Consider the following 27,079-nt stretch of genomic DNA (forward strand, 5'->3'; position numbering starts at 1 on the left):
AAATGAGAACATAAGAGTGTAGGTGTGAGGTGCAAGGGATGACGCTGGGCCTCGAGTTACTGACAAAGAGAAACCTATCAAAAATAACCACGGACAAGCGTTTAGCAAATCTTCACGTACCTCTTTATTATGAATAATAATTTCCACTTTATACATTACTTTCCAAATTGTAAAACATTCAGGACAATTAGCAGGCACTTCACCGAATTCCAAACACCACCACCCCAATGATCATCCCCATCCAAACCCACCCCCCCCCCCCCCCTCCCCCCTCCTTCCAACCCCAGCACCATAGTTTCAGTCAGAGATTAAAGTGAAGAATATTCCACTAGGAATGTTCAAAATGGTTGACAAAGGGTGCAACATCATAAATTCTCCCCCATGCGTTCCACCCCCGGGATCAGCCCCGACACACGCACACAAATAGAATAGTTCTCCTGTCCCCCAAATTATGATTGTTCAGGATTGTTTCCAATGCAGATAATAATAATATTAGTGTAAAGTATTCCTTAAATATTAGCACGGTTGAAGAGCTGGAACCAGCAATCCTGCTCAGTCGTTAACTCTGCATATCCGATGCATGTACAGTCTGCCCGCAAATCTTTGGGTCTTTCTCAAGTGAATATTAGTGTCTTTTTTAATGTAGGAAATGCAAGTGAGAGCTGTCGGCTGGAATGGGAATCAGCACAGGCAGCTCGTGTCCCTGCCTTTCCCCAATTGGCAGCCGAGGCTGTCCCCTGAATGTCCTATAGAGGAAAGGGGGCATGTTCTCTCTCCTGTAGTGGGCAATGCTTCTGTACCTCAGACTTAGTTTAGAGATACAGCGCTGAAACAAGCCCTTCGGCCCACCAAGTCCGCACCGACCAGTGGTCCCCGCACACTAACACTACACCACACACACTAGGGACAATTTACAATGTTACCAAGCCATTAACCTACAAACCTGTAGAGGAATCTGTGGAATTCACTGCCTCAGAAGGCAGTGGAGGCCAATTCTCTGAATGCATTCAAGAGAGAGCTAGATAGAAGGATAGTGGAGTCAGGGGGTATGGGGAGAAGGCAGGAACGGGGTACTGATTGAGAATGATCTACCATGATCACATTGAATGGTGGTGCTGGCTAGAAGGGCCGAATGGCCTACTCCTGCACCTAATGCCTATTGTCTAAACCTGTACGTCTTTGGAGTGTGCGAGGAAACCGGAGTTCCCGGAGAAAACCCACATAGGTCACGGGGAGAATGTATAGAGAGCACCGGTAGTCAGGATCGAACCCGGGTGCCTGGTGCTGCAAGGCAGCAACTCTACCTCTGTGCCGCCCTTTGTACGGGGAGCAGAGGGAATAGCTGGTCAGGGCAGCCGCAAAAACAGGGATCAGTGTGTAGGCAGTTCACATGCAGAGTGCTGAGGCTTTATTGACAGACTGCGTTCACTGTCTGAATGGATGAACCGTCTCTCATTAGTAAGCTGCTTTGCAGGGCTCGTGTTAGCGCAGGCACTCCCTGTAAAGAGGATCACCTCCCAAAGAGAACTGTAGTAATGCCTCACCCTGGGTGAAAGCTATAATGCAACCCTCCCCCCTGCACACCCACCCAACTCCCCAACACCTATCTCCATTTATTTAGATCATATAATCAGTGCAGGAAGATATCCATAAGTTTCGACGACAAAAGATCAAGGCACAACATCATTACTGATCGGCTAGGGGAACACACACAGTTGAATAGGATTTAGACACAAAATGCTGGAGTAACTCAGCGGGACAGGCAGCATTTCTGGAGAGAAGGAATGGGTGAGTTACTCCAGCATTTTGCGTCTATCTTCGGTTTAAACTGCAGTTCCTTCCTACACATGTTGAATAGGATTTGCTGCAGCTGACCACTGGATCGTTATACAAGGCCATGCTGGGAAACAAAGCTGTTTTGAAATACTGAGATAGTAAATGTTTTCCGTCCTTTATATATTAGTGGATGTAGACCAACAACTAATGAACCAGAGGGCTATTCCCCTGAAGAAGGGTCCTGAACCGAAACGTCACCCATCCATGTTCTCCAGAGATGCTGACTGACCCACTGAGTTACTCCAGCACATAGATTCGTTTTTCAATTTAGAGATACAACGTGGAAACAGGCCCTTCGGCCCACTGAGTCAGCACCGACCAGCAATCTCCGAACACTAACACTACCCTACAAACACTAGGGGACAATTTACAATTTGAACAAGCCAAAAACCTGTATGTCTTTGGAGTGTGGGAGGAAGCTGGGGGAACTGGCGAAAATGTACTCCAGTCACAGGGAGAATGTACAAACTCCGTACAAACAGCACCCGTGGTCAGGCTCGAATATTGCTCTCTGGTGCTGTGAGGTAGCAACTCTGGCGCTGTGCTGCCCCTCTTCTTTCACTTTTTGTTGTAAACCAGCATCTGCAGTTCCTTGTGTCTACACAGGACTCTTCCCCTTGGCCAAGCTCTGTGTTCTGACAACAGGCCTCGGCCTCCCCCGAACCTTTCCTGCCAACAACGGACTTTGAACGTTGTAAAGAAACCTGCCATTGCCTGACTGTCTCGTCCCAACCAAATTCCATTGCTGGAGTGCCCGGGAGAGAGAGAAGGGTCAATGTTTGAGGAGCATCAAACATTGATGAGAGTGTGGCGGATCTTGGGGGGGGTCCTGTGGCGGATCAGGCCACTCCTTGGGTCAGCCCCCTCGTTACGTGACGGACAGGCGTAAGGGGTTAAAAGCCAGACCAGGGGGAGGCGTGGCTCATCCCTAGGGGAACTACGCTGTGGGCTGGAGCTCGCAGCCTAATAAAAGAATCTTACTAAAAACTGCCTGGCGTCTTGCCTTTTCTCTGGCCTCCGCCAGGCCACTACAAGAGGGGCTTTATTCACAAAATGCTGGAGTAACTCAGCAGGTCATGCAGCATCTCAGGAGAGATGGAATGGGTGACGTTTCGGGTCGAGACCCTTCTTCAGACTGATGAGGGGCTATTGGTAATGTTAGGTTCACAGTCAGGCACAAAGTCACCCGATTCTGCTTTTTGCTGCACTAGGCCTGGAACCCACCCCAGAGAGAGGGAACGGTTTGGAATATGAAAGCCAAGACAGCCAGAAACATGCAGCCTTTCTAAACAGAAACCCCAGTCAATGAACTAGTGCAGACAGCCCTGAATGCTCCAACGTGTCTCTCCCAAGATCACCGGTCGCTCCACCCCTGTTGAGTTCTGTTCAACTCTGGGCGCTCTGGAAGGAGGAAGGTCTGAAGAGGGTTTTTAGATTTAGAGATACAGCGCGGAAACAGGCCCTTCAGCCCATCGGGACCGCGCCGCCCAGCAATCCCCGCACATTAACACTATCCTACTCACACTAGGGACAATTTTTTTGTTGTTGTACATTTGCCCAGCCAATTAACCTACAGACCAGTACGTCTTTGGAGTGTGGGAGGAAACCGAAGATCTCGGAGAAAACCCACCCAGGTCACGGGGAGAACGTACAAACTCCGTACAGATGGCGCCCGTAGTCAGGATCGAACCTGAGTCTCCGGCGCTGCATTCTCTGTAAGGCAGCAACTCTACCGCTTAGAAATGGTTTTGATTCATTGAATTGATTTGCCAACCACCACATGCCCACGCACCCTCTCACCCAATACAAAATGCCTCACATTTGAGTTGATTGATTGAAACGCTCGGCGTGGAAACGAGCCCTTCATCCCACTGTGAACACCCGTCACCCATTTTACACTAGTTTTATGCTATCCCACTTTCCCATCCACTCCCTGCACACTAGGGACAATTCGCAGAGGCCAATCAACCTACAAACCCGGCAGCAGCAGGGTTCGATCCTGACTACAGGTGCTGTCTGAGCGGAGTTTGTACGTTCTCCACGTGACCTGTGTGGGTTTTCTCCGGGCGCTCCGGTTTCCTCCCACACTCCAAAGACGTACAGGTCTGTAGGTTAATTGGCTTTGGTATAATTGTGAATCCCTGATGTGCAGGATGGTGCCAGCGTACGAGGTGACGGCTGGTCGGCGGGGTCTCCATGGGTTGAAGGGCCTATTTCCACACTGTATCTCGAAACTAAGCTAAATCACTCCTCCTGTTTCATTGCGAGAGGGAATACATTTGTGGCTCCAGTGAGCTTTGGGACCTAGAGGAACCTATGGGGACTCCAAAACATGACCTTAAAATCTGACGGCTGTTTTGTATGTGTGTATGTGTGTGTGTGGGGGGGTGGGGAAGAAATAACCTTCTTTGGCACAAACTATGGTCTTCAACCTCACTCACATCTACCCACAGCATCCTTGCACTTACGCTTTTAGCAAACAAGAGATAGCAATGAGACTGCCACACTGCAAAGCAGTAAATGACAAAAACACAGACAGGCAGATGTAGTTTGACCGCATGCCACTCGTTCCAGAAATTTATAACATTTACGCAAAAAACAATATAGATATAATGCATTCCAGGGTGCCCATTAGTAAAATGCTTCATCCATCAGCATTCATTGTAGTGCCAAATTAATGCTTGAAATAAATATACTTTTTATACACCAGTGTAACTTAATGTACTTCATTTACCAACTCATAAAAAAATATATTTATTAGAATAATAATCCAGGCTGTGTTTGTGCCACAAAGCCAGTTGTGGCAGAGAATGACTCAAGGCTTGTACTGCTTGTGAGTGCACCTTCATCCAGGAAGGGGTAGCTAAAGGTCGGATAAACTACCATCTGATTCCAATCAGATTGTGGTGTGCCAGGGCCTGCTGCTCCCAATCCCTCTGCATTTAATGGGACTGCTGTACTTCCATGGTTTTGGTCAAAGGCCCTTGTGAGGTCATGGTTGACCAAAGGACTCAAGCATATCCGATGTTTTGGGAGGGGGGGGGGGGGGGGGGGGAGTGGATGAGTGGACACTGCTGAGCAGCCACAGTGAAGCGACACCTCTCGATGTCACGGGCATTCGTGCGCAATGGGAAAGTGTGCAAAAGTGCGTCACCACTCGCTCACTGTGGGCTCACACGTACACACAGAGGTGGGCTTTAACTGGGTGTAGCAGGAACTGCAGATGCTACCAAAGATACTAGAGGAGCAAGATAGACCACTCGACCCACAAAACCGTCGTACGTCACGGCGCCATTTTAGTCGGCAGAAACTTGCAGAAACATTTTAAAAGAATAATAACTAAAATCTGTGAATTGATAGATGAGATATATTCAGCATTTTTATGGTATCATCACACATACTGTTCCCCCAAAACACTGGTTACACTGCGAGAGGCAAAGCGAACGGCGGGTTTAGCCTACTAAAATGGCGGACGTTACGCTCCTTTGCGTACTACACTTCAGTATAGGCGATTTCGACAGAGTGGTTCATCTTGTTCCTCTAGTACCTTTGGTTTACACCGAGGATAGACACAAAATGCTGGAGTAATTCAGCAGGACAGGCAGTATCTCTGGAGAGAAGGAATGGGTGACATTTTGGGTCGACACTCCATCATTTTGTGTCTATCTTGGGCGTCAGTTACGTTCCTGCATTCACACAGCATGGACTATATATTATGTGCATGCCTTCCTTTAATCTCCCCCGCTAATTATGGTAAAAACTGTGGGAAATCTGTTCCTGGATCCAAGGATACCAATCTCACGGACATTACTTGTTGCTTCCAATATCACCAAATCAATTAAACACGGAAAGCAATCATTCTCTTTTTGACAGTTCTACTTTCTATCTCCCTTTAAATTATTATAGTAGCCTCAGCCACAATATATACACACGAGGAACTACAGATGCTGACTTACATTTTTTTAAAAGACACATAAAAGTACTGGACCAACTCAGTGGGTCAGGCAACATCTCTGGAGAACATGGATCGGTGACGTTTCGGGTCAGGATCCTTCTTCAGGCATATTTCGAAAAAGGGTCCCCCGTACAACATCGCCTGTCCATGCTCTCCTCCACAGATGCTGCACGTCCCGCTGAGTTGCTCCTGCACTTTGTGGTCGATCTGTCGCGTAATTTGTCCTGGGCCTTCAGAGTCTGGTGGATTTACAGGCACTGGGCCACTATCCCGGAGGAAGAACTGGGTGAAAGCTGAGTTGAGTCTCCTTGTGCCAATTCTGACCAGTGTCTTGTTTTGGACTACATACAATGAGTTAGCACACAGGGACTGTAACGTACCAGTGCACCCTTCGTGAGTTAAGGTGCTACCGCAAGAAATGGTTCCTTTCTTATTTGCCTCTCTCAAAGCTTAGAGCTGCACTGCCTCAGAGAATCGACTCCACTGTGGGGTCCAATGCAGTGGGACAAGGCACCTGTGGGACTTGTGGAAACAAGCCCCAAGTGCAGGCTGCGACTTCAGCAGGGAAGGAGAGGAAAGCAGAAAAGCAAATCAAAAATCACTTAATTCAGAAGCAGGCTAAAGATCTGAACATCCCTAAGGAACCCTGTTGGTTAATTGTCTTAATATGTTGAACACCACAAAATTAGAGACTGGCAGAAATCTATAACCTTCTGCCGAGTACTGAAAATCATCCACCATCCCCAGGCTAAACACAGGCCCAAAATCAGTGCCATTCATTTGGCAGGACATCCATTTTAATTTAGTTAAGTTTAGAGATACAGCGCAGAAACAGGCACTTCATCCCACCGAGTCCGCGCCGACCAGCGATCCCTGCACATTAACACCATCCTACACACATGAGGAGCAATCTACAATCTTACTGAAGCCAATTAACCTACAAACCTGTACGTCTTTGGATTGTGGGTGGAAAGCGGATATCCCAGAGACAACCCATGCAGGTCACGGGGAGAGCGAACAAACTCCGTACAGACAAGCACCCGTAGTCAGGATCAAAGCTGGATCTCTGGCGCTGTAAGGCAGCAACTCTACCACTGCACTGATTTGTTAAGACCATCACGTGTCAGTTATCAAAAGCCTTCACAATAAGACAGTTGCAAGTAAGTTGCAAATGTTCCAACAACGTTTTGTTAAAGGCAGCCAGCTACAACAGGCAGAGTATCCTTCAACAGTGCATGGAATTGAGGGACTGCAGTGAATCCAGGCTCCGCTTAGAATCATGAAAGAGCTCAAAGGCAAACGACAGGCCGTGCCTTATTTTAATCTCCCCACTAATTAGTCGTCAAGCGGTGGGAAATCTGTTCCTGGATCCAAGGACACCAATCTCAAGGACGTCACCGGTTGCTTCCAATATCACCGCGTCAACTAAAGGTGGAAACCAATTGGCAGTTCTACTTTGAAGCATTATTGCAGCCTCAGCGGTACACCGGCAAGATCAATAACTCAAACATGGCACGGCATTAACCCCTGACGGGATCCAGGACTGTCCCGACTATCCCCGGGCAATGCATCGCATTGAATACTCAGCATTACAGGTGCTTTCCCACCGCACAAAACTCCGTTCAGTGACCAAATAGGAAATATTGTTCAAATTAGTAACACATCAGCAACTGACAGGAAGTCACGCACACCCGTTAATGGGGGGGGGGGGGAGGGGAGGAGGGGGGCAGAAGATTATTGGGAAAGAAAAGCTCGATTTGAATGCATGGGTAATGGAAGGACGGTCCAGATTCCCGCAGGAGAAGCTGCATTTGAATTAGCATCAGGCTGGATCGTCACAATAGTTCCCTGGAGAGTTGGAGGTGGTGCAGATAATGACTGTGGGTGGGCCCAGTAATCCGTTCACATGGAGATTGTCTCGAGCATCAGAAAGTGACAAGGTACTGCGTCTGTGACCATCTCCTGCTGTTAGACAGGGGGGAGGTCAGGCACTGCAAGGGGGTTGGGGGGGGGGGGAACCCTGACAACAAAAAGGGGGCATCGCGAGCCAATTTGCGATCTTCAGCTGATGTCCATTGACAGATCGCCCGGGTATCTTCTGCACAGGGACATGCCACCTGTGGGCATTTCGGTCGGTCTCCAAGTTGCAGTTTGCAAGTGTGCATGTTCTTCTGCCGCATGTCCAGCCTGCAGGGGAAGGAGGCCCTCCCGTCAGCTCCAGCCCCAGGGGGCAGCGTTACCAGATGCCCACAGTTCATAGGTCTTCTGACGAGAAAACGCCGGCTAACCTTAGAGACGAGTAGAGCGATGAAGCAGCTTCTGACGATGGTTCGGTGTGGAGGGCGAGGGAGGGAGCGTGCCACTGGTCCAAGTACGGTGAACATTACCGTCTAAATCTCTGCAGCTACGTGAGACAGGGAGGGAGGGATAGGAGCAATAAAGAGGGGACAGGGAAGGAGAGAGCATGCGACAGGGAAGGAGAGAGAGGGAATGAGCAAGAGGGGTGACAAGGAGAGAGAGAGAGAGAGAGAGAGAGAGAGAGAGAGAGAGAGAGAGAGAGAGAGAGAGAGAGAGAGAGAGAGAGAGAGAGAAGGATCGTGTGCAACATTGAAGGAGAAAGAGGGAGGGAGCGGGCAAAAAGGGTGGAGAGAGAGAGGGATAGCATGTAACATTGAAGGGGAGAGAGAGGGCAAAAAGGATGACGGGGGAGAGAGGGAGAGAGATAGCATGCAACATTGAAGGAGAGGGAAGGAGTAGGCAATAGGGAAAGAAAGAGTGGGCAAAAGGAGTGGCAAGGATGGAGAGAGAGAGCAACAGCGTGCAACATTGAAGGGGAGGGAGGGAGGGAGCGGGCAACAGGGAACAAGAGAGAGAGTGGGAAGAAAGAGTGTGAAGGACGGAGAGAGGGAGGGAGCGACAGCGCGCCACAGGGATGGAGGGAGGGAGGGAGCGGGCAAGAGAGAACGAGAGAGGGAGTGAGTGACAAGGAGGGAGAGAGAGGGGAGGTGAGGGAGAGCGTGCAACATTGAGGGGGAGGGGAGAGGGCAGCAGCCAGGGAAGGAGACGGGGAAGTGGGCGATAAAGCACAACAGGGAGGGCGTGATGGTCAGCACATGTGGGAGAGCATGCGGCCACACAGCAGGGCAATGGTCAAGAGTGAGGGCAATAGAGGGGAGGGGAGAGGGAGAGGGAGAGGGAGGGGGAGAGAGAGAGAGAGGGAGAGAGGGAGAGAGGGAGAGAGGGAGAGAGGGAGAGAGGGAGGGAGGGAGAGAGGGAGGGAGGGAGAGAGGGAGAGAGAGAGAGAGAGAGAGAGAGAGAGAGAGAGAGAGAGAGAGAGAGAGAGAGAGAGAGAGAGAGAGAGAGAGAGAGAGAGAGAGAGAGAGAGAGAGAGAGAGAGAGAGAGAGAGAGGGAGAGAGAGAGAGAGAGAGAGAGGGAGAGAGAGAGAGAGGGAGAGAGAGAGAGAGAGAGAGAGAGAGAGAGAGAGAGAGAGAGAGAGAGAGAGAGAGAGAGAGAGAGAGAGAGAGAGGGAGCACAGGCAATCAGGTGATTGCAAGCGGGAGCAGAGAGTACAGGAATGAAAAAGGGAAGGGGGAAAAAGTGAAAGTCGGTTATTTTATTAAAATTCGAGCCGTCGTCCTCGAGTGGCCAAAATCATTTGAGAAGCATTAACAGCTAAACAAATCTGATGTGTAGGAAGGAAACGCAGACGCTGGTTTACACCGAAGATAGACATAAAAATGCTGGAGTAACTCAGCGGGACGGGCAGAAAGAAGGAATCGGTGACGTTTTGGGTCGAGGGTCTCGAGCCGTCATGTCACCCATTCCTTCTATCCAGAGATGCTGCCTGTTCCGCCGCGTTACCACAGCTTTTTGTGACTAAAACAAAATCAGACATCGGCCATGTCTCAATTTGGAGAGCTGGGTATGTTGACCTGCGATGGCCTGCTGGGTATGTTGACCACCGATACACCTGCGATGGACTCCTCATGTCGCCCGTGGGAGACCACAGAAACACGTAAAATATAACGGGCATCAGCAAAGACAAAACTGGCAGTGGAGCAGGAACATTGCATTGTCTGCACACGTTCACAGCTTTCAAGCACAAGGGAAGGAATTGAACAGCCCAGAACAGTGTCTAACTCAGCGCCCATCCAAATAAAAAGAGACCTCTAGCAACATACATCACAGACCACAGCATCTGGTTTCATAAGTCATCGGAGCAGAATTAGGCCATTCGGCCCATCAAGTCTACTCCGCCATTCAATCATGGCTGATCCATTTCTCCCTCCTAACCCCATTCTACCCTGCCTTCTCCCCATCACTCCCTGACATCCCATACTAATCAAGAATCTATCTACCTCTGCCGTAAAAAATATCCAGTGACTTGGCCTCCACAGCTTTCTGTGGCAATGAATGTTTACACGGATTCACCACCCTCTGACTAAAGAAATTCCTCCTCATCTCCTTCCTAAAGGAAGGTTTTTTAATCCTGAGTTTCTCGGGCATTGACTGTGCCTCGTTCCCAATGGCCAGTGTGTTAAGTACTGACAGTACGTTGATACGAGTCTCAAAGCAAGGAAACAAGCCCTTAAGCCCAACTTGCTCTTGGCGATCGAGATGCCCCATCTACACTAGTCCCACCTGTCCGCATTTCCCTTTAAAGATCACAACACCCATTGTTCAGTCTTCCACCTGTCTCGACACCAAAGGACGCAGCAGTGTGACTATACTGTCAATGTACAGTATACTCTCATTCGCTTCTCGGTTCTCATGTTAAGTTCCTTGGATGTCTTATCCACAGACAAGTTTTTTTTAAATTAAATTTGTTTGTCACGTGTACCGAGGTACAATGAAAAACTGTCTAATGCATGCCAACCAGTCAGCGGAGAGACTAAACATTATTACAATCGAGCCGTCCACACTGTACAGATTCTTGTTAAAAGGGAGTCACATTTAGTGCAAGATCTTATAGAAACACATAGAATTCTTCAGTGATTGGACAAGCTAGATGCGGGAAAAATGTTCCCCATGTTGGGGGAGTCCAGAACCAGGGGCCACAGTTTAAGAATAAGGGGTAGGCCATTTAGGACTGAGATGAGGAAAAACCTTTTCAGCCAGAGAGTTGTGAATCTGTGAAATTCTCTGCCACGGAAGGCAGTAGAGACCAATTCACTGGATGTATTCAAGAGAGAGTTAAATATAGCTCTGAGGGCTAACGGAATCAAGGGATTATGGGGAGAAAACAGGAACAGGATACTGATCCTGGATGAACAGCCATGATCATATTGAATGGCGGTGCTGGCTCGAAGGGCCGAATGGCCTACTCATGCACCTATTTTCTATGTTTCTATGTTTTCTAAGATAGTGCATTAAAGTCCGATTAAAGATAGGCCGAGGGTCTTCAATTAGGTAGTTAGTAGCTCAGGACCGCTCACAAGGTGCTGGCAGGATAATTCAGTTGCCGTAACATTATCTGGATGTTATATTTCACCAGGAGCCTGGAAGAGGCTTCCTGGGTTTTCAAAGAAACACCAAGGGATTTTTAAAGACATTTGGAGTGAATTAGTGAACTCTCTCCTCATCCAAAAGATGTCGAGGACTGTGCTGCACTCCCAATTAAGCATCAGCCTCCAATTTCTGTTCAAATGTCAAGTTGAACTCCTGAACTACTTACTAACTCAGAAGCAGGAGATCTACCCACAGCCCAACAGAGTCCCAGAGTTTTACAACATGGAAACAAGCCCTTGTACCTTCATCTTGGATTGCTTTACTTTTGGTGGCAGACAGCTAAAACACAAGACTTATGTATGCAGGGCATATGGTTACCATGCTGGATGTAGCTGTTGCAAATGCTATATGCAACTGTTCTAGATAACTATCGTGCCTCACCTCGTCATTCACCAGCTTCCTTTTGACCAACGCTTCCTTCGCCAAATCCTGCCCAGAAAGGAGAACAAAGCCACTTAGGTTGGAGAGTGAAAACCTACAATATAATACCGTCGTACTATCTGTACGAAGTTGTCATTGAACAAATTCACCTCAGCAGGAATTATCTGGCCAACTGTAATTCCTACCAAGTTCAGGGGGAAATGAGTAACTTTCAATCAATTTTGGTTTAGTTTAGAGATACAGCGCGGAAACAGGCCATTCGGCCCTCCGAGTCCATGCTGCCCAGCGATCCCCGCATATCAACACTATCCTACACACACACGGGACAGTTTTGTTAACATTTTGCCAAGCCAATTTACCTACATACCTGCACGTGTTTGGAGTGTGGGAGGAAACCGCACGCAGATCTCGGGGGAAACCCACGCGGTCACGGGGAGAACGTACAAACTCCGTACAGACGGCGCCCGTAGTCGGGATGGAACCCGGGTCTCCGGCGCTGTGAGGCAGCAACTCTACCGCTGCGCCACCGTGCCGTCCCTCCAATCAATGATACTTTATTGTCACATGTACCGAGAAATGCTTTGTTTTGCATCCAACCCGGTAAAATCATACAGCAGACGTCACCTAGGCAGTACACAACGATGTACGTCGCCAACGATGATGCAGAAGTTCGCCAAACAGTCCTATCTACAGCCCGCTGTGGCACGCGGTGGCAGTAGGCCCCTCACACCGGGTCTCCCTTCGGTCTTGGCGCCCACCCCCCTCGTCGGGCGGTCCCCACCCCCCTTCCCCCGTTCTTTAAAGGTGGTGGTAAAGGGGAATTCGGGATGCCGACAACTGTAGGCACAGCGACCAGGAGCAAGTAGTGACAATGGGTCAGAATGGGGAGCGTAAGAATCTACGGGCTGTACAGTTGGAAAGGACTACAATGATCGGGGAAAGGGACACCAGAGACTGAGGCTGTGGCAACCCAGTCACCAGTGTAGTGACAGGTAAAACACACGGTGCGCTGGAGTAACTCAGTGGGTCAGGCAGCATCGGTGGAGGGAATGTATTCACAAAATGCTGGAGTAACTCAGTAGGTCAGGCAGCATCTCAGGAGAGATGGAATGGGCGACGTTTCGGGTCGAGACCCTTCTTCAGACTGATGTCAGGGGGGCGTGACAAAGGAAGGGTACAGTTGGAGACAGGAAGACAGTGGGAGATCTGGGAAGGGGGAGGGGAAGAGAGGGACAGAGGAACTATCTAAAGTTGGAGAAGTCAATGTTCATACCGCTGGGCTGCAAGCTGCCCAGGCGAAATATGAGGTGCTGTTCCTCCAATTTCCAGTGGGCCTCACTATGGCACTGGAGGAGGCCCATGACAGAAAGGTCAGACTGGGAGTGGGAGGGGGAGTTGAAGTGCTCAGCCACCGGGAGATCAGGTTGGTTAAGGCGGACTGAGCGAAGGTGTTGAGCGAAGCGATCGCCGAGCCTGCGTTTGGTTTCGCCGATGTAATGAAGTTGACATCTGGAGAGTATGGATCAGTGCCGTTTTGGGTCGGGACCCTTCTTCAGACAGAAGACTGATGGATATTAGAAATAAGGGCAATGAAACTTCGGAAACAGAAGGCAGTCTTAGACTTCTCCAAGACGAGGGTGGTTGGTTGACCCTGGGTTACTGGGTCAATTCTACGGAGGTGGCCAGCTGCCCCCCGAGACCGAGCACAGGCTCGGCGATCGTTTCGCTCAACACCTCCGCTCAGTCCGTCTTAACCAACCTGATCTCCCGGTGGCTCAGCACTTCAACTACCCCTCCCATTCCCAGTCTGACCTTTCTGTCCTGGGCCCCCTCCATTGTCAGAGAGAGGCCCGGCACTGATTGGAGGAACAGCACCTCATATTTTGCTTGGGTAGTTTACACCCCAGCGGTATGAACATTGACTTCTCTAACTTCAGATAGTCCCTGCTTTCCCTCTCTATCCCCTTCCCCTTCCCAGTTCTCCCACTAGTCTTCCTGTCTCCAACTACATCCTATCTTTGTCCCGCCCCCCTCCCTGACATCAGTCTGAATCATAGAAAATAGGTGCAGGAGTAGGCCATTCGGACCTTCGAGCCTGCACCGCCATTCAATATGATCATGGCTGATCATCCAACTCAGTATCCTGTACCTGCCTTCTCTCCATACCCCCTGATCCCTTTAGCCACAAGGGCCACATCTAACTCCCTCTTAAATATAGCCAATGAACTGGCCTTAACTACCTTCTGTGGCAGAGAATTCCACAGATTCACCACTCTCTGTGTGAAAAAAAACGTTCTCATCTCGGTCCTGAAAGACTTCCCCCTTATCCTTAAACTGTGACCCTTTGTTCTGGACTTCCCCAACATCGGGAAACAATCTTCATACATCTAGCCTGTCCAACCCCTTAAGAATTTTGTAAGTTTCTATAAGAAAGTTTCTGAAGAAAGGTCTCAACCCAAAACGTCACCCATTCCTTCTCTCTTGAGATGCTGCCTGACCCGCTGAGTTACTCCAGCATTGTGTGTCTGCCCCCTATCAGTGTCTGCATCACAACACCAACAGTGGGTCTCACTACAAATTTCCATCTGGATTAAGTCTAATTGAGTTAATGGAGGACTAGAGTCCAAGGAGGTTTGTTGTCGGCCAAGAAAAGGAATTGGTTCCACTGGAGAATGTGGGCTTTCTGGGAAGGTGAAGATTCTACCTTTCAATGGAAGAACACACACTCCATTTTCTGATCTGCTTAGCCATGTATTTTCCCGTCACAACGCTCAGATGTTCTCACCACTCACCCGGTTGCCTTCGTTACCAAGCCGCTTCGCTGCGTCGGTGTAATGGTGCACGTACCTCTCCAACTGGACTACATACTCTGCAAAACAAAACCATCACAAGTGATGTGCTCCAAGTAGATCCTAATGTTGCAGTCAAAAGGGTCTCGACCTGAAACGTCACCCATTCCTTCTCTCCAGAGATGCTGCCTGACTTGCTGAGTTACTCCAGCATTTTATGAATATCTTCTGCATTTGCTTCCTACATTAATATTGCATTTATAGACAATAGGTGCAGGAGGAGGCCATTCGGCCCTTCGAGCCTGTACGCACCACCATTCAATGTGATCATGGCTGATCATTCTCAATCAGTACCCCGTTCCTGCCTTCTCCCCATACCCCCTGACTCCGCTATCCTTAAGAGCTCTATCTAGCTCTCTCTTGAATGTATTCAGAGACTTGGCCTCCACTGCCTTCTGAGGCAGAGAACTCCACAGATTTACAACTCTCTGACTGAAAAAGTTTTTCCTCATCTCCGTTCTAAATGACCTGCCCCTTATTCTTAAACTGTGGCCCCTGGTTCTGGACTCCCTCAACATTGGGAACATGTTTCCTGCCTCTAACGTGTCCAACCCCTTAATAATTTTATATGTTTCGATAAGATCCCCTCTCATCCTTCTCATTTGTCTAGTAAAGTTCAGTTTAGTTTAGAGATACAGTGGCTCAGCGGTAGAGTTGCTGCCTTCCAATGCCAGAGACCCAGGTTGGAACCTGACTGTGGCTGCTGCCTGACAGGCCCTTCGGCCCACCGAGTCTGTGCCAGCCAGCGATCCCCGTACAGCAGCACAATCCTACACACTACAATTTTTACTGAAGCCTACAATCCTGCGCGTCTTTGTAGTGTGGGAGGAAACCAGAGCACCCGGAGAAAACCCACGCGGTCACGGGGAGAACGTACAAACTCTGAACAGGCAGCAGCCATAGTCAGGTTGGAACCCGGGTCTCTGGCGCTGGAAGGCCAGAGAGTCACTGTGACGCCCCAGAAAATCAAAATCAGGATTTCCTTCAGGTCTAATGAGTAATGAGTGGTGGGGGCGTGGAACACACTGCCAAGGATGGTGGTGGAGGCAGATACGATAGCGGCATTTTAGAAGCTGTTAGATAGGCACATGGCAGTGCAAGTAGAGGGATATGGATCATGTACAGGCAGATGGGATCAGTTTAACTTAGCATCATATTCAGCACAAACACTGAGGCCCGAAGAGCTCGTTCCTGTGCTGTTTTAAGACTCAGGGGAAGACAGGCGTGCTTGAATGGGATGGCGAATCAGTCCAGTCTTTTTTAACCTATACCTACTGTTCAGTCGTGGTAACAGCAAACGCACCTCAGCTGAAAATAGAAAGAAATAAAAGGGATTTTGATTCCACTGGAGCAAGACCTGGTGGGCTACCTTTCAAAACGTTGCCATCTCTCTGATCCAGCTGTGATTTCTGCCACTGGATCCTCTGCTTAATGTCCTGATGTTGATTCAGGAGCGCTTCTGGAGGTGCTTTGTGCTCCTGTTTGTACTGGAGGATCTGGAAAAAACGATTGGGAAAATATCAAATCTACGCCCAGGCTTGCTGGAAAGAAAACAAAATGCACAATCAGTGAATACATTTAGTTCAGCTTAGTTTAGAGATACAGGGCCTGGAAACATTCCCTGCGGCTCACCGAGTCCACGCCAAGCAGCGGTCACCCGCATATCAGTTCGAGCCTACACACTGGGGATAATTTACAGAAGCCAATTAATCTACAAAACTGCACAACTTTGGAATGCTGGAGGAAACCGGAGCACCCGGAAAATACCCGGGCGGTCACGGGGAGAACGTACAAACTTTGTACTGACAGCACTCGCAGTCAGGATCAAACCCGGGACTCTAGCGCTGTAAGGCGGCAACTCTGCCGCTGTGCCGCCCATATTCACAAACCTAATGCCTCGAATCACTGCAACAAGTGTCCAACACCTTGCACCAAAATCCTTGGGAACATGTTTCCTGCCTCTAACGTGTCCAACCCCTTAATAATCCTATACGTTTCGATAAGATCCCCTCTCATCCTTCTAAATTCCAGTGTATACAAGCCTAGCCGCCCCAGTCTTTCAACATATGACAGTCCCGCCATTTCGGGAATTAACCTGGTAAATCTACGCTGCACGCCCTCAATAGCGTGATGATAATCTCTGAACTAAACAGTCAACATGGGTGGAGGAATGTACAGGTGTTTTCACCAAGGGTCCCAAACCAAAAAAACGTCTGCCCATTCCCTTCACAGATGCTGCCCGAACCACTGAGTTTCTCCAGCCCTGTTCACTGCAATGTGTACCATTTACAAAAATGCACCACAGTTACTCACCTACACTGAAAGCATCCCCTAAATCCCCTTTCCTCTGCTAGCAAAAAAGATGAGAGGAGTGAAGAAAACCCCATTGTCCAGTTGACCAAGTCAGATCAATCTTCATGGAAATATATCTCCATTCCTTCATCAAAAATAAAACAAATAGCTGGGTCGAGAACATTGCAGACCCTGCCTCTTTAAAGTTCCTTTTAGCCCACAAATGCTGCTGGGCCCCATGTTCCTCAAGCGTTTTGTTCTTTGGCTCTGGATTCCAGCATCTGCAATCTCTTGTATCACGATCCCTTTATCGTCACTGGGCTTAAACCTTCGAGATGTGTCGGAAGGAACTGCCGATGCTGGTTTAAACTGAAGATCGAAGGAGGGCCTCGACCCGACACGTCACCCATTCCTTTCCTCCAGAGACGCTGCCTGTCGCCGCTGAGTTGCTCCAGCTTCTTGTGTCTTATCTTGGGGTTTAAACTATCGAGACCCTTCCCGACAGCACTGTGGGAGCACTTTCACCCAATGTACTGTAGCAGCCCGATATAGTTACACCAGGTTACATCATGATAAATAAATCCCCTTACTCTCAAATTTTACTCACCTTCCTTTCTATCTGCTCTTTGTCAAACTTCAGTATGTTGTAGCTTTGTAGAGTGTAGGCGGGTTTGCTGGAAAAGACAAAACAAAGACAGTTCAATTAGGTTGAAAAACCCCCACAAATATTGGTCATTAACAACAGTTACCCATCGTCAGCTTGGATTGCTTTGGGTACAGCAGAAAGTCAAAACCTCAAAGCAAAGGCGTGTGCCTGGTGTGCTTTCACTAATCACAGGGTATTGCAAGTCGAAGCATTAGAACAAAGGAGCTGGCAAAGAGTGCTTGGAATACAAAAGGCTGGCCCAGAACGCATGACGTAGAGAGGGTGTGGAATGACTGAGAGCATTTGCACATGGGCAGGTACATGGATGGAAAAGGTTTGAGAGGGATATCGGCCAAATGGGACCAGCTTACGTGGGGATATCCTTGTCGGCATGGGCCAAAGGGCATGTTTCCGTGCTGTATGACTTGGAGACACAGGACGATGAGGGGTGATCTTACAGAGGCGTACTAAATCATGAGAGGAATAGATCGGCTAGACGCACTCTTGCCCAGAGCAGAGGAATCAAGAACCAGAGGACACAGGTTTAAGGTGTGCGGGGAAAGATTTAATAGGGACCCGAGGGGTAACTTTCTCACACAAAGGGTGGTGGGTGTATGGAATGAGCTGCCAGGAGGTAGTTGAGGCCGCTACTAACACAACATTTAAGAAACATTAAGAGACAGATACACGGATAGGCCAGATTTAGAGGGATATGGGCCAAACGCAGGCAGATGGGACTATTGCAGATGAGACATGTTGGCCGGTGTGAGCAAGTTGGTCTGAAGGGCCTGTTTCCACACTGTATCACTCTATGACAGGGATTCCTGGACATCGTTGATTAACTGGTATCTATCTCCACTGTGCAGATATGCAGTATCTTGCATATATGCAGTATCAGTATATGCAGTATCTAGATATCCACTTGCCCTTGTTTTTCTAGGTGGTTGAGTTTATGATTTTGGGGAGGTGTAGACGATGCAAGTAACTACAGAGCATGTTGTAGATACAAGCCCAGTGCCCAGAAGATGGAGGGAATGAATATTCAGGGTGGTAGATGGGGTCCTGAGATCAAACACTTGCCTTATTGTGGATGAGACTGTGCAGTCTAACAATCACTCATGGTTATGGGGTCTTGGGCTGTGGATTTCCCAAGTCTAAATGCTGGAACTCCCACCCAATATCACCTCTTGGAGAGTCTGAGGAAGGGTCTCGACCCGAAACATCACCCATTCTTTCTCTCCCGAGATGCTGCCTGTCCCGCTGATTTACGCCAGCATTTTGTGTCCATCTTCACATCTTAGAGAAGTGGATAAATGTTGGCCAAGACCTCTTCCCATGCCACACATTTTGGAAGAAAATACGAAAGTCACCTTATGTTTCTGAAGTATTTAACTAGATGCTGTGTTTATTGATGCATTTGGTATGATTAGTTTAGCTTTAAGATAGAGTGCAGAAACAGGCCATAGTCAGCGATCCTCATACACTACCACTATCCTACACACCAGGGACAATTTTTACCAAAGCCAATTAACCTACAAACCTGTATATCTTTGGAATGGGGGAGGAAACCGGAGCACCCGGAGAAAACCCACATGGTCACGGGGAGAACGTACAAACTCCGTGCATGTAGCACCTGTAGTAAGGAGCGAACCCAGGTCTCTGGTGCTGTAAGGCAGCAACTCTACTGCACTGCCACCATGCGAGAGTAATTATACAATTGCAAAGAGGAGACACAAGAACCTATAGATGTGGAGTCTTAAGCAAAAAATAGCGCTGGATGACCTCAGCAGGTCAGGCAGCATCTGTGTAGGGAAATGAACAGTTGACAGTTCAGTCCCGACCTGAAGCATTGTCTGTCCACTTCCACCTTAGATGCTGCCTGACCCTCATTTTTTAAAATTTTTTTTTGTGAAACAATTGCAAAGGATTGGTAAACACATGGTTTGTTAACTGAAAGGCTGAGACTAAGTTACAAAAAATGAGCAAGTTCTGAAATGCTCTTGGTGAGAAAACAAAGATATTATTTTTTTTTAAATGATGTCTCAAGAACATGACCACAATGTTCAGGGAGTGATAACATTTTTCTTTGGCGTGTTTAACACCAGAGCCAGGAAGCTGGAGGTGTGGGATTATAATCTCTGGTGGCCAGTCTGAAGAAGGGTCTCGACCCAAAACGTCACCCATTCCTTCTCTCCTGAGATGCTGCCTGTCCCGCTGAGTTACTCCAGCTTTGTGTCTATCTGCAGTCATTGAGAGCTGACTTTGGCAGTCAGTTTTAGTCGACAGTCTCAGTCATTGGGAGCTCAACTCTCAGAAAGAAATATGGTTTCATCGTCTTAAATGAGCGACCCTTTTTTTTTTTAAACCAGTGTCCCCAAGTCGTAGATTTTCCCATCCTCCCAAAATACACCCAGTCCTCTGGACAAAATCTCCCTGGAACCCATAATTTAAATGACAGCCCAAGTCATCAGCCACATCTGCATGAAAAATAAACTTTTATTAAATACAAATGTACACAGATTGTTCCAATAATTTCACTCTATTTAAATATCTAGTGTCAAATCAACATTTACTGAAAAGGCACAAAATGGTTCCTGCTACGCTGCGCTCATTAAAAGTGGTGCCAGCTCCAATGTGTGGCACCCCAGCCCCGATGTGTGGCACCAGCTCCAATGTGTGGCACCCCAGCCCCAATGTGTGGCACCCCAGCCCCAATGTGTGGCACCCCAGCCCCAATGTGTGGCACCCCAGCTCCAATGTGTGGCACCCCAGCCCCAATGTGTGGCACCCCAGCCCCAATGTGTGGCACCAGCCCCAATGTGTGGCACACATGCCTTCAGGTTGGTGTGGAAGGTAGGCCACCATTAGGAGAAGGGTGGCCGATTAGGAAAAGGGGAGATGCAACGAGACCTGGGTGTCGTGGTACACCAGTCATTGAAAGTAGGCATGCAGGTGCAGCAGGCAGTGAAGAAAGTGAATGGTACGTTGGCATTCATAGCGAGGGGATTTGAGTATAGGAGCAGGGAGGTTCTGCTGCAGTTGTACAGGGCATTGGTGAGACCACACCTGGAGTATTGCGTACAGTTTTGGTCTCCTAATCTGAGGAAAGACATTCTTGCCATAGAGGGAGTACAGAGAAGGTTCACCAGATTGATTCCTGGGATGGCAGGACTTTCATATGAAGAAAGACTGGATAGACTCGGCTTGTACTCGCTGGAATTTAGAAGATTGAGGGGGAATCTTATAGAAACGTACAAAATTCTTAAGGGGTTGGACAGGCTAGATGCAGGAAGATTGTTCCCGGTGTTGGGGAAGTCCAGAACAAAGGGTCACAGTTTAAGGATAAGGGGGAAGTCTTTTAGGACCGAGATGAGAACGAGACGAGATGAAGTCCAGAGTGGTGAATCTGTGGAATTCTCTGCCACAGAGGGTAGTTGAGGCCAATTCATTGGCTATATTTAAGAGGGTTAGATGTGGCCCTAGTGGCTAAAGGGATCAGGGGGTATGGAGAGAAGGCAGGTACAGGATACTGAGTTGGATGATCAGCCATGATCATATTGCATTACTCTAGAACTGCAGGCAGCTAGAATAGAGTACCAAAAGACAAAAATAAAAACGGTTCCACCTAGACCAGTTCTTGGCTTATCCGACAGTCTCCAATCACTTTACTGATTCTGAAAATAGAAAATAGGTGCAGGAGGAGGCCATTTGGCCCTTCAAGCCAGCAACGCCATTCATTGTGATCATGGCTGATCAACCACAATCAGTAACCCGTGCCTGCCTTCTCCCCATATCCCTTGATTCCACTAGCCCCTGGAGCTCCATCTAACTCTCTTTTAAATTCATCCAGTGAATTGGCCTCCACTGACTGCTGTGGCAGAGATTCAGATCGAGAATGGCTGATGTTGTAATATGAAAAAGTACCACAGGAATTTGCAAGAACAGGGCACCCAATGTCTGAGGTGGAGCCACAAGTGCATTTTTACTGGGAAAGCCACGGAATGTTACTGTCTTTTCCCTGCAGTTCACTTTGGAACAACTGACTGCACTGAGATGAACTACTGTGGTTGAGGTACAGCCAATACACCTGGCACTCTGACCAGTCTGGGATGCTGCACTGATCATAAGAATGAAGCAGCTCGGATGGATTGGAAAGCACACTGAGACGATGCGGCTAACTACTTTGGAATCACAATCTTCACTTTTGTTTCAATTGAAAAATTAAAAGCATCTTTGCTCCAAATGCAGTTAGCGTGGATTAAAAAAAATCATTTTAACGAAAGAGAGTCCTACTAATATGTGGTCTTAAATATCTTGCCTCGGAGTCAAAACAGAGCAATCCAACTCCAGACATTCCAGCACATAAATCCAAACCAACGGCTCAGATTTCAGATGAGACATTAACCCAACTGTAGCCACCATCTCAGTTGGGTGTAAAAGACCCCTAAGCACTGGTAGACACAATAATGTTCTCTCTGGTGTACTTGGCAACATGCAGCACTCAAAATAAATCATCTGCTCTTTTAGACTTTAGAGAGACACAGCGCGGAAACAGGCTCCTCGGCCCACCGTGTCCGCGTCGACCAGCGATCCCTGTACACTAGCACAATCCTACACACGAGGGACAATTTATAATTGCTCCTCAGCTTACAATTGGGTTCCGTTCCGAGAAACCCATCGCAAACCGAAAATATTGTGAGTCGAAATGCTTTTTTTTTTCTACACCTGATCACGTGGCCGGAAGCGAGCTGCGGCTCGCTACGGGTAGCTGCCGTTTGCACCATCGCAAAGTCAAAACATCGCAAGTCGAAGCATCGTAAGCCGGGGAGCACCTGAAACTTAAACATCTGTACGGCTTTGGAGTGTGAAGGAAACCGGAGCACCTGGAGAAAACCCACACGGTCACAGGGAGAACGTACAAACTCTGTACAGGCAGCACCCGTAGTCGGACCTGACGCTGAAAGGCGGCAACTCCACCGCTGCGCCACCGTGCCGCCCCATGCTCGTGCGCGCGGTTGCACGGGAACTTGCCATGCACGTAACGACTGCCAAGGCGTCTCCGACAATGACCAAGTCGTGAAAATCAAAACAACTGCAGATGATGCAAATCTGAATCAAAAACAGAAACTGCTGGAAACGCCAACGGGATTAGGCAGCGTCTGTGGAAAAACAGAGCTGACGTTTTGGGCTGAAGACACTTCGACCAGACCAGCAAACGGCCTGAACTGACAACATTGAACAAGATGCCCATTACTGTTCCAAGATTGCGAAAGGCATCATAGAAATACAAGCTACTCCCTTCTCTGAAATAGTAATTCTGTTCCCAAAGGAAAAGAATAGCTCTGTAATCCTTTCAGGAACCAACACCGTGTGCTTAAATGCCTCTAATGTACATCCTTCTATACAAACAGCTTTGTAATAGCAAATTACCCTATAGTACATAATGCTGGCAAAGGCAGATAATTTTCTCACAGAAAGATCCAGGAAACAGACCATTGAGCCGTGAAACAGGCCCTTCAGCCCAGCATGCCCATACTAACCAAGTACACTATTCCACTTGCCTGCGTTTGGCCCATAACCCTGCAAACCTTTCCTATCCACGTACCAGTCCAAATGTCTTTTAAACATTGTTACTGTTTCTGCCTTAACTGCCTCCTCTGGCATCTCGTTCCATATCCCCACCACCCTCTGTGCTTAAGCATTGCCCTTCAGATTCCTATTAAATCTTTCTTCCGGGTGACTGGCCCTGTAATTTATTTTAAAGGTCCTGGATAAGTGACAGATTGTTTGAACAGTAGGAGACGGCGCTGGCTCTCCCCTGCAAAATGGCGATAGTCCGTGCACACATGAACGACGAGGACAAGAGGGGAGCACAGAACTCGTTTTACCGCCTTTTGATGGCAATAAAAATAGCAAAGCGGGTCACCACAGCAATGCTTGCTAGGATCAATGAGGATCACATTCTTCAATGATAGAGCCGGCAGAACAACAATATTGGGTTATTTATTCACAAAATGCTGGCGTAACGCAGCAGGTCAGGCAGCATCTCGGGAGAAAAGGAATGGGTGACGTTTCGGGTTGAGACCCTTCTTCATAATAATATTAATAATAATAATGTTAATAATATTAACAATATTGGGTTTCCCTACGTAACACTACTGATACGATGTAAACAGTTTCAGCAGTGCAATAGACAATAGATGCAGGAGGAGCCCATTCGGCCATTCGAGCCAGAACCGCCATTCAATGTGATCATGGCTGATCATTCTCAATCAGTACCCCGTTCCTGCCTTAACCATATAACCATATAACAACTACAGCACGGAAACAGGCCCGTTCGGCCCTTCCAGTCCGCGCCGACCACTCTCCCTGACCTAGTCTCATCTACCTGCTCTCAGACCATAACCCTCTATTCCCCTCTTATCCATATACCTATCCAATTTACTCTTAAATAATAAAATCGAGCCAGCCTCCACCACTTCCACCGGAAGCCCATTCCATACAGCCACCACCCTCTGAGTAAAGACGTTACCCCTCATGTTACCCCTAAACTTTTGTCCCTCAATTCTGAAGCTATGTCCCCTTGTTGGAATCTTCCCCACTCTCAAAGGGAAAAGCCTACCCACGTCAACTCTGTCCGTCCCTCTCAAAATTTTTAAAACCTCTATCAAGTCCACCCTCAACATTCTACGCTCCAAAGAATAAAGACCCAACCTGTTCAACCTCTCTCTGTAGCTTAAGTGCTGAAACCCAGGCAACATTCTAGTAAATCTCCTCTGTACCCTCTCCATTTTGTCGACATCTTTCCTATAATTTGGCGACCAGAACTGCACACCATACTCCAGATTCGGCCTCACCAATGCCCTGTACAATTTTAACATTACATCCCAACTTCTATACTCGATGCTCTGATTTATAAAGGCAAGCATACCAAATGCCTTCTTCACCACCCTATCCACATGAGATTCCACCTTCAGGGAACAATGCACAGTTATTCCCAGATCCCTCTGTTCCACTGCATTCCTCAATTCCCTACCATTTACCCTGTACGTCCTATTTTGATTTGTCCTACCAAAATGCAGCACCTCACACTTATCAGCATTAAACTCCATCTGCCATCTTTCAGCCCACCCTTCCAAAAGGCCCAAGTCTCTCTGTCGACTTTGAAACTCTACTTCATTACTAACTACACCACCTATCTTAGTATCATCTGCATATTTACTAATCCAATTTGCCACACCATCATCCAGATCATTAATGTAAATGACAAACAACAGTGGACCCAACACAGATCCCTGGGGCACTCCACTAGACACTGGCCTCCAACCTGACATACAATTGTCAACCATTACCCTCTGGTATCTCCCATTCAGCCATTGTTGAATCCATCTTGCAACCTCACTATTAATACCCAACGATTTAACCTTCTTAATCAACCTTCCATGTGGAACCTTGTGAAATGCCTTACTGAAGTCCATATAGACAACATCCACAGCCTTGCCCTTATCAATTTCCCTGGTAACCTCTTCAAAAAATTCAAGAAGATTAGTCAAACATGACCTTCCAGGCACAAATCCATGTTGACTGTTTCTAATCAGGCCTTGTTTGTCCAAATAATTATATATATTGTCCCTAAGTATCTTTTCCATTAATTTTCCCACCACAGACGTCAAACTAATAGGTCTATATAGGTCTTCTCCCCATACCCCCTGACTCTGCTATCCTTAAGAGCTCTATCTAGCTCTCTCTTGAATGCATTCAGAGAATTGGCCTCCACTGCCTTCTGAGGCAGAGAATTCCACAGATTCACAACTCTGACTGAAAAAGTTTTTCCTCATCTCTGTTCTAAATGGCCTACCCCTTATTCTTAAACAGTGGCCCCTTGTTCTGGACTCCCCAACATTGGGAACATGTTTCCTGCCTCTAACGTGTCCAACCCCTTAATAATCTTATATGTTTCGATAAGATCTCCTCTCATCCTTCTAAATCCCAGTGTATACAAGCCTAGTCGCTCCAGTCTTTATTAGAGACGCTCTATTAATTTATTCCTTGTTCTCAAGGCCGTCATATTTAGTCATGCGGTGCAAGTTAAGCCGTCAGCTTATAAAAGGTCCACCATACAGCAACAGCAGCAGCACCCTTGCGATGAGACGGAAGAGCAGACACTCGATGAATAGATGTTGAATAGAGGTGGTGGGAGAGCGTTATAAAGGGTCAAGTGGGCAGGCTGGTGAAAACAGTGGCCGCAAGAGGCATCTTTATTACGCAAGGGACCAGCTGGAAGGAAGTTAGCCTGGAAGGTAGGCGCAAAGAGTCACCCTGCAAGTCTGTGCTCTGATAGAACATTTGCCCTGCCTGCTCCCGTGGGAAACAGAGATGATGTCTTTGCTGTCCACGTATCAAGCTTGTGTGTGGCTGCCCCCCTCAAGACAGCAGGGAGCAGCAAACAAAGTTCGGCAAATTACTGTCGGGAGCAGCTTGGAACGATCCCGAGGCTGGGAAGCCGATAGCGACCGTGAACCTGACCTCCACAGGGAGTCAAGGCCCACATGCTCTAGGCTGACAAGCTCAGCAACTTTGACCTTTGCAAAATCTATTTTCAGGCCAGTGCGGCTGAAAGTCATGTTGGACAAATATTTGGCATGCTGTACAACTATTGATTTTGTTTGCAGAGTTTTATGCCAAAAGGTGAAATTCGTGTTATACCATCAGGGGTCAAATGTTCAAACAGGTTCTTTGATGCTCAGATAGGTACAACACAATTACCCTCTCTCTCTCTCTTTCTCCCTCTAACAACCCAGTCTTCTCTAATAATGCCATACTCTGTCAGCTGCATCCTGAAAGCCAGCTTTCAGGAAGTTTACAAACCATACCATCTGCAACACTCATTATCACCAACTCCTGAAGAACTTCACTGTGTTGGACACGTAAGCTCTCTGTCAAGATTCCATGGTGCCCGTACTAAGCTAGATATTTTGTGGTCTACAACTTCAACCCTGCAGTGTTGCCTTACCTCCCCAGCACAAAGTCATGAAATTCATACACTGGATTAGTGCTCAGTACAAATGGGCAAATATAAGAAAATGATTGCAACGCTCATTCTTAACCACGCAAATTTGCTAAAAATTCATACTACACCAAAGATTTAATTATTTTGCATTCCCCGCAAACTAATCAGATACTTGACTGTCACCCGTGCATCAAGAAGCTGTATGTGCGTATCATAATGTAGAACTAGAATTCTCAAATAATTAAAGATGAACTACACTACTGGATAAAATCTAGGGGGGTTTGTGAAAGGGATGTTCAGGGGGAGGACGGTGGAAAAGAAACTGAAACGCTACAGTGAAAGGTGGCTCGCAATTCCTCGACTTCTAAACACTTTGCAAAATTAAAAAGGGATTTTTCTGCCTTCCTTTTTCACTCTGACGGAGTGCCGACTGGAAGCGTTAGGCTGTCCTCTCAGGCTATGGATGGGCTCACTGCACAGTCCAGGATTTTGCACAATGGCTTCAGATTTGCAGCACAGGCCGAGAGCAACAAATGGAGCACGTCTCACTTTGACCTGAGAGGACTGTCTGGGTTTCTGTTCAGTGATTTCTGAAGAGTTC

The 27,079-nt window shown here is 47.8% G+C and overlaps 2 protein-coding genes across 4 annotated transcripts in view; one reads left to right on the forward strand and one right to left on the reverse strand.

The window, feature by feature from the left end:
* The window catches only part of LOC144610674 (podocan-like), a 50,454-nt gene extending 28,825 nt beyond the window's left edge, over window positions 1-21,629 (forward strand). The window contains exon 11 of the mRNA XM_078429552.1: window positions 21,493-21,629. The gene's annotated coding sequence lies outside the window, so the exon portion shown is untranslated. The remainder of the gene's footprint in view (window positions 1-21,492) is intronic.
* cc2d1a (coiled-coil and C2 domain containing 1A) overlaps window positions 116-27,079 on the reverse strand; it is a 76,125-nt gene continuing 49,161 nt past the window's right edge. For all 3 annotated transcript variants that reach the window (XM_078429550.1, XM_078429549.1, XM_078429548.1), the window contains 5 exons: window positions 17,430-17,496; window positions 15,900-16,026; window positions 14,474-14,550; window positions 11,682-11,729; window positions 116-8,195 (listed from right to left, as the gene is read on the reverse strand). In XM_078429550.1, coding sequence (XP_078285676.1) covers window positions 8,175-8,195; window positions 11,682-11,729; window positions 14,474-14,550; window positions 15,900-16,026; window positions 17,430-17,496 — 340 coding nt within the window. In that variant the 3' untranslated portion in view covers window positions 116-8,174. The remainder of the gene's footprint in view (window positions 8,196-11,681; window positions 11,730-14,473; window positions 14,551-15,899; window positions 16,027-17,429; window positions 17,497-27,079) is intronic.

The sequence above is a fragment of the Rhinoraja longicauda genome, chromosome 37, assembly GCF_053455715.1.
Source record: "Rhinoraja longicauda isolate Sanriku21f chromosome 37, sRhiLon1.1, whole genome shotgun sequence".
Classification (NCBI taxonomy): domain Eukaryota; kingdom Metazoa; phylum Chordata; class Chondrichthyes; order Rajiformes; family Arhynchobatidae; genus Rhinoraja; species Rhinoraja longicauda.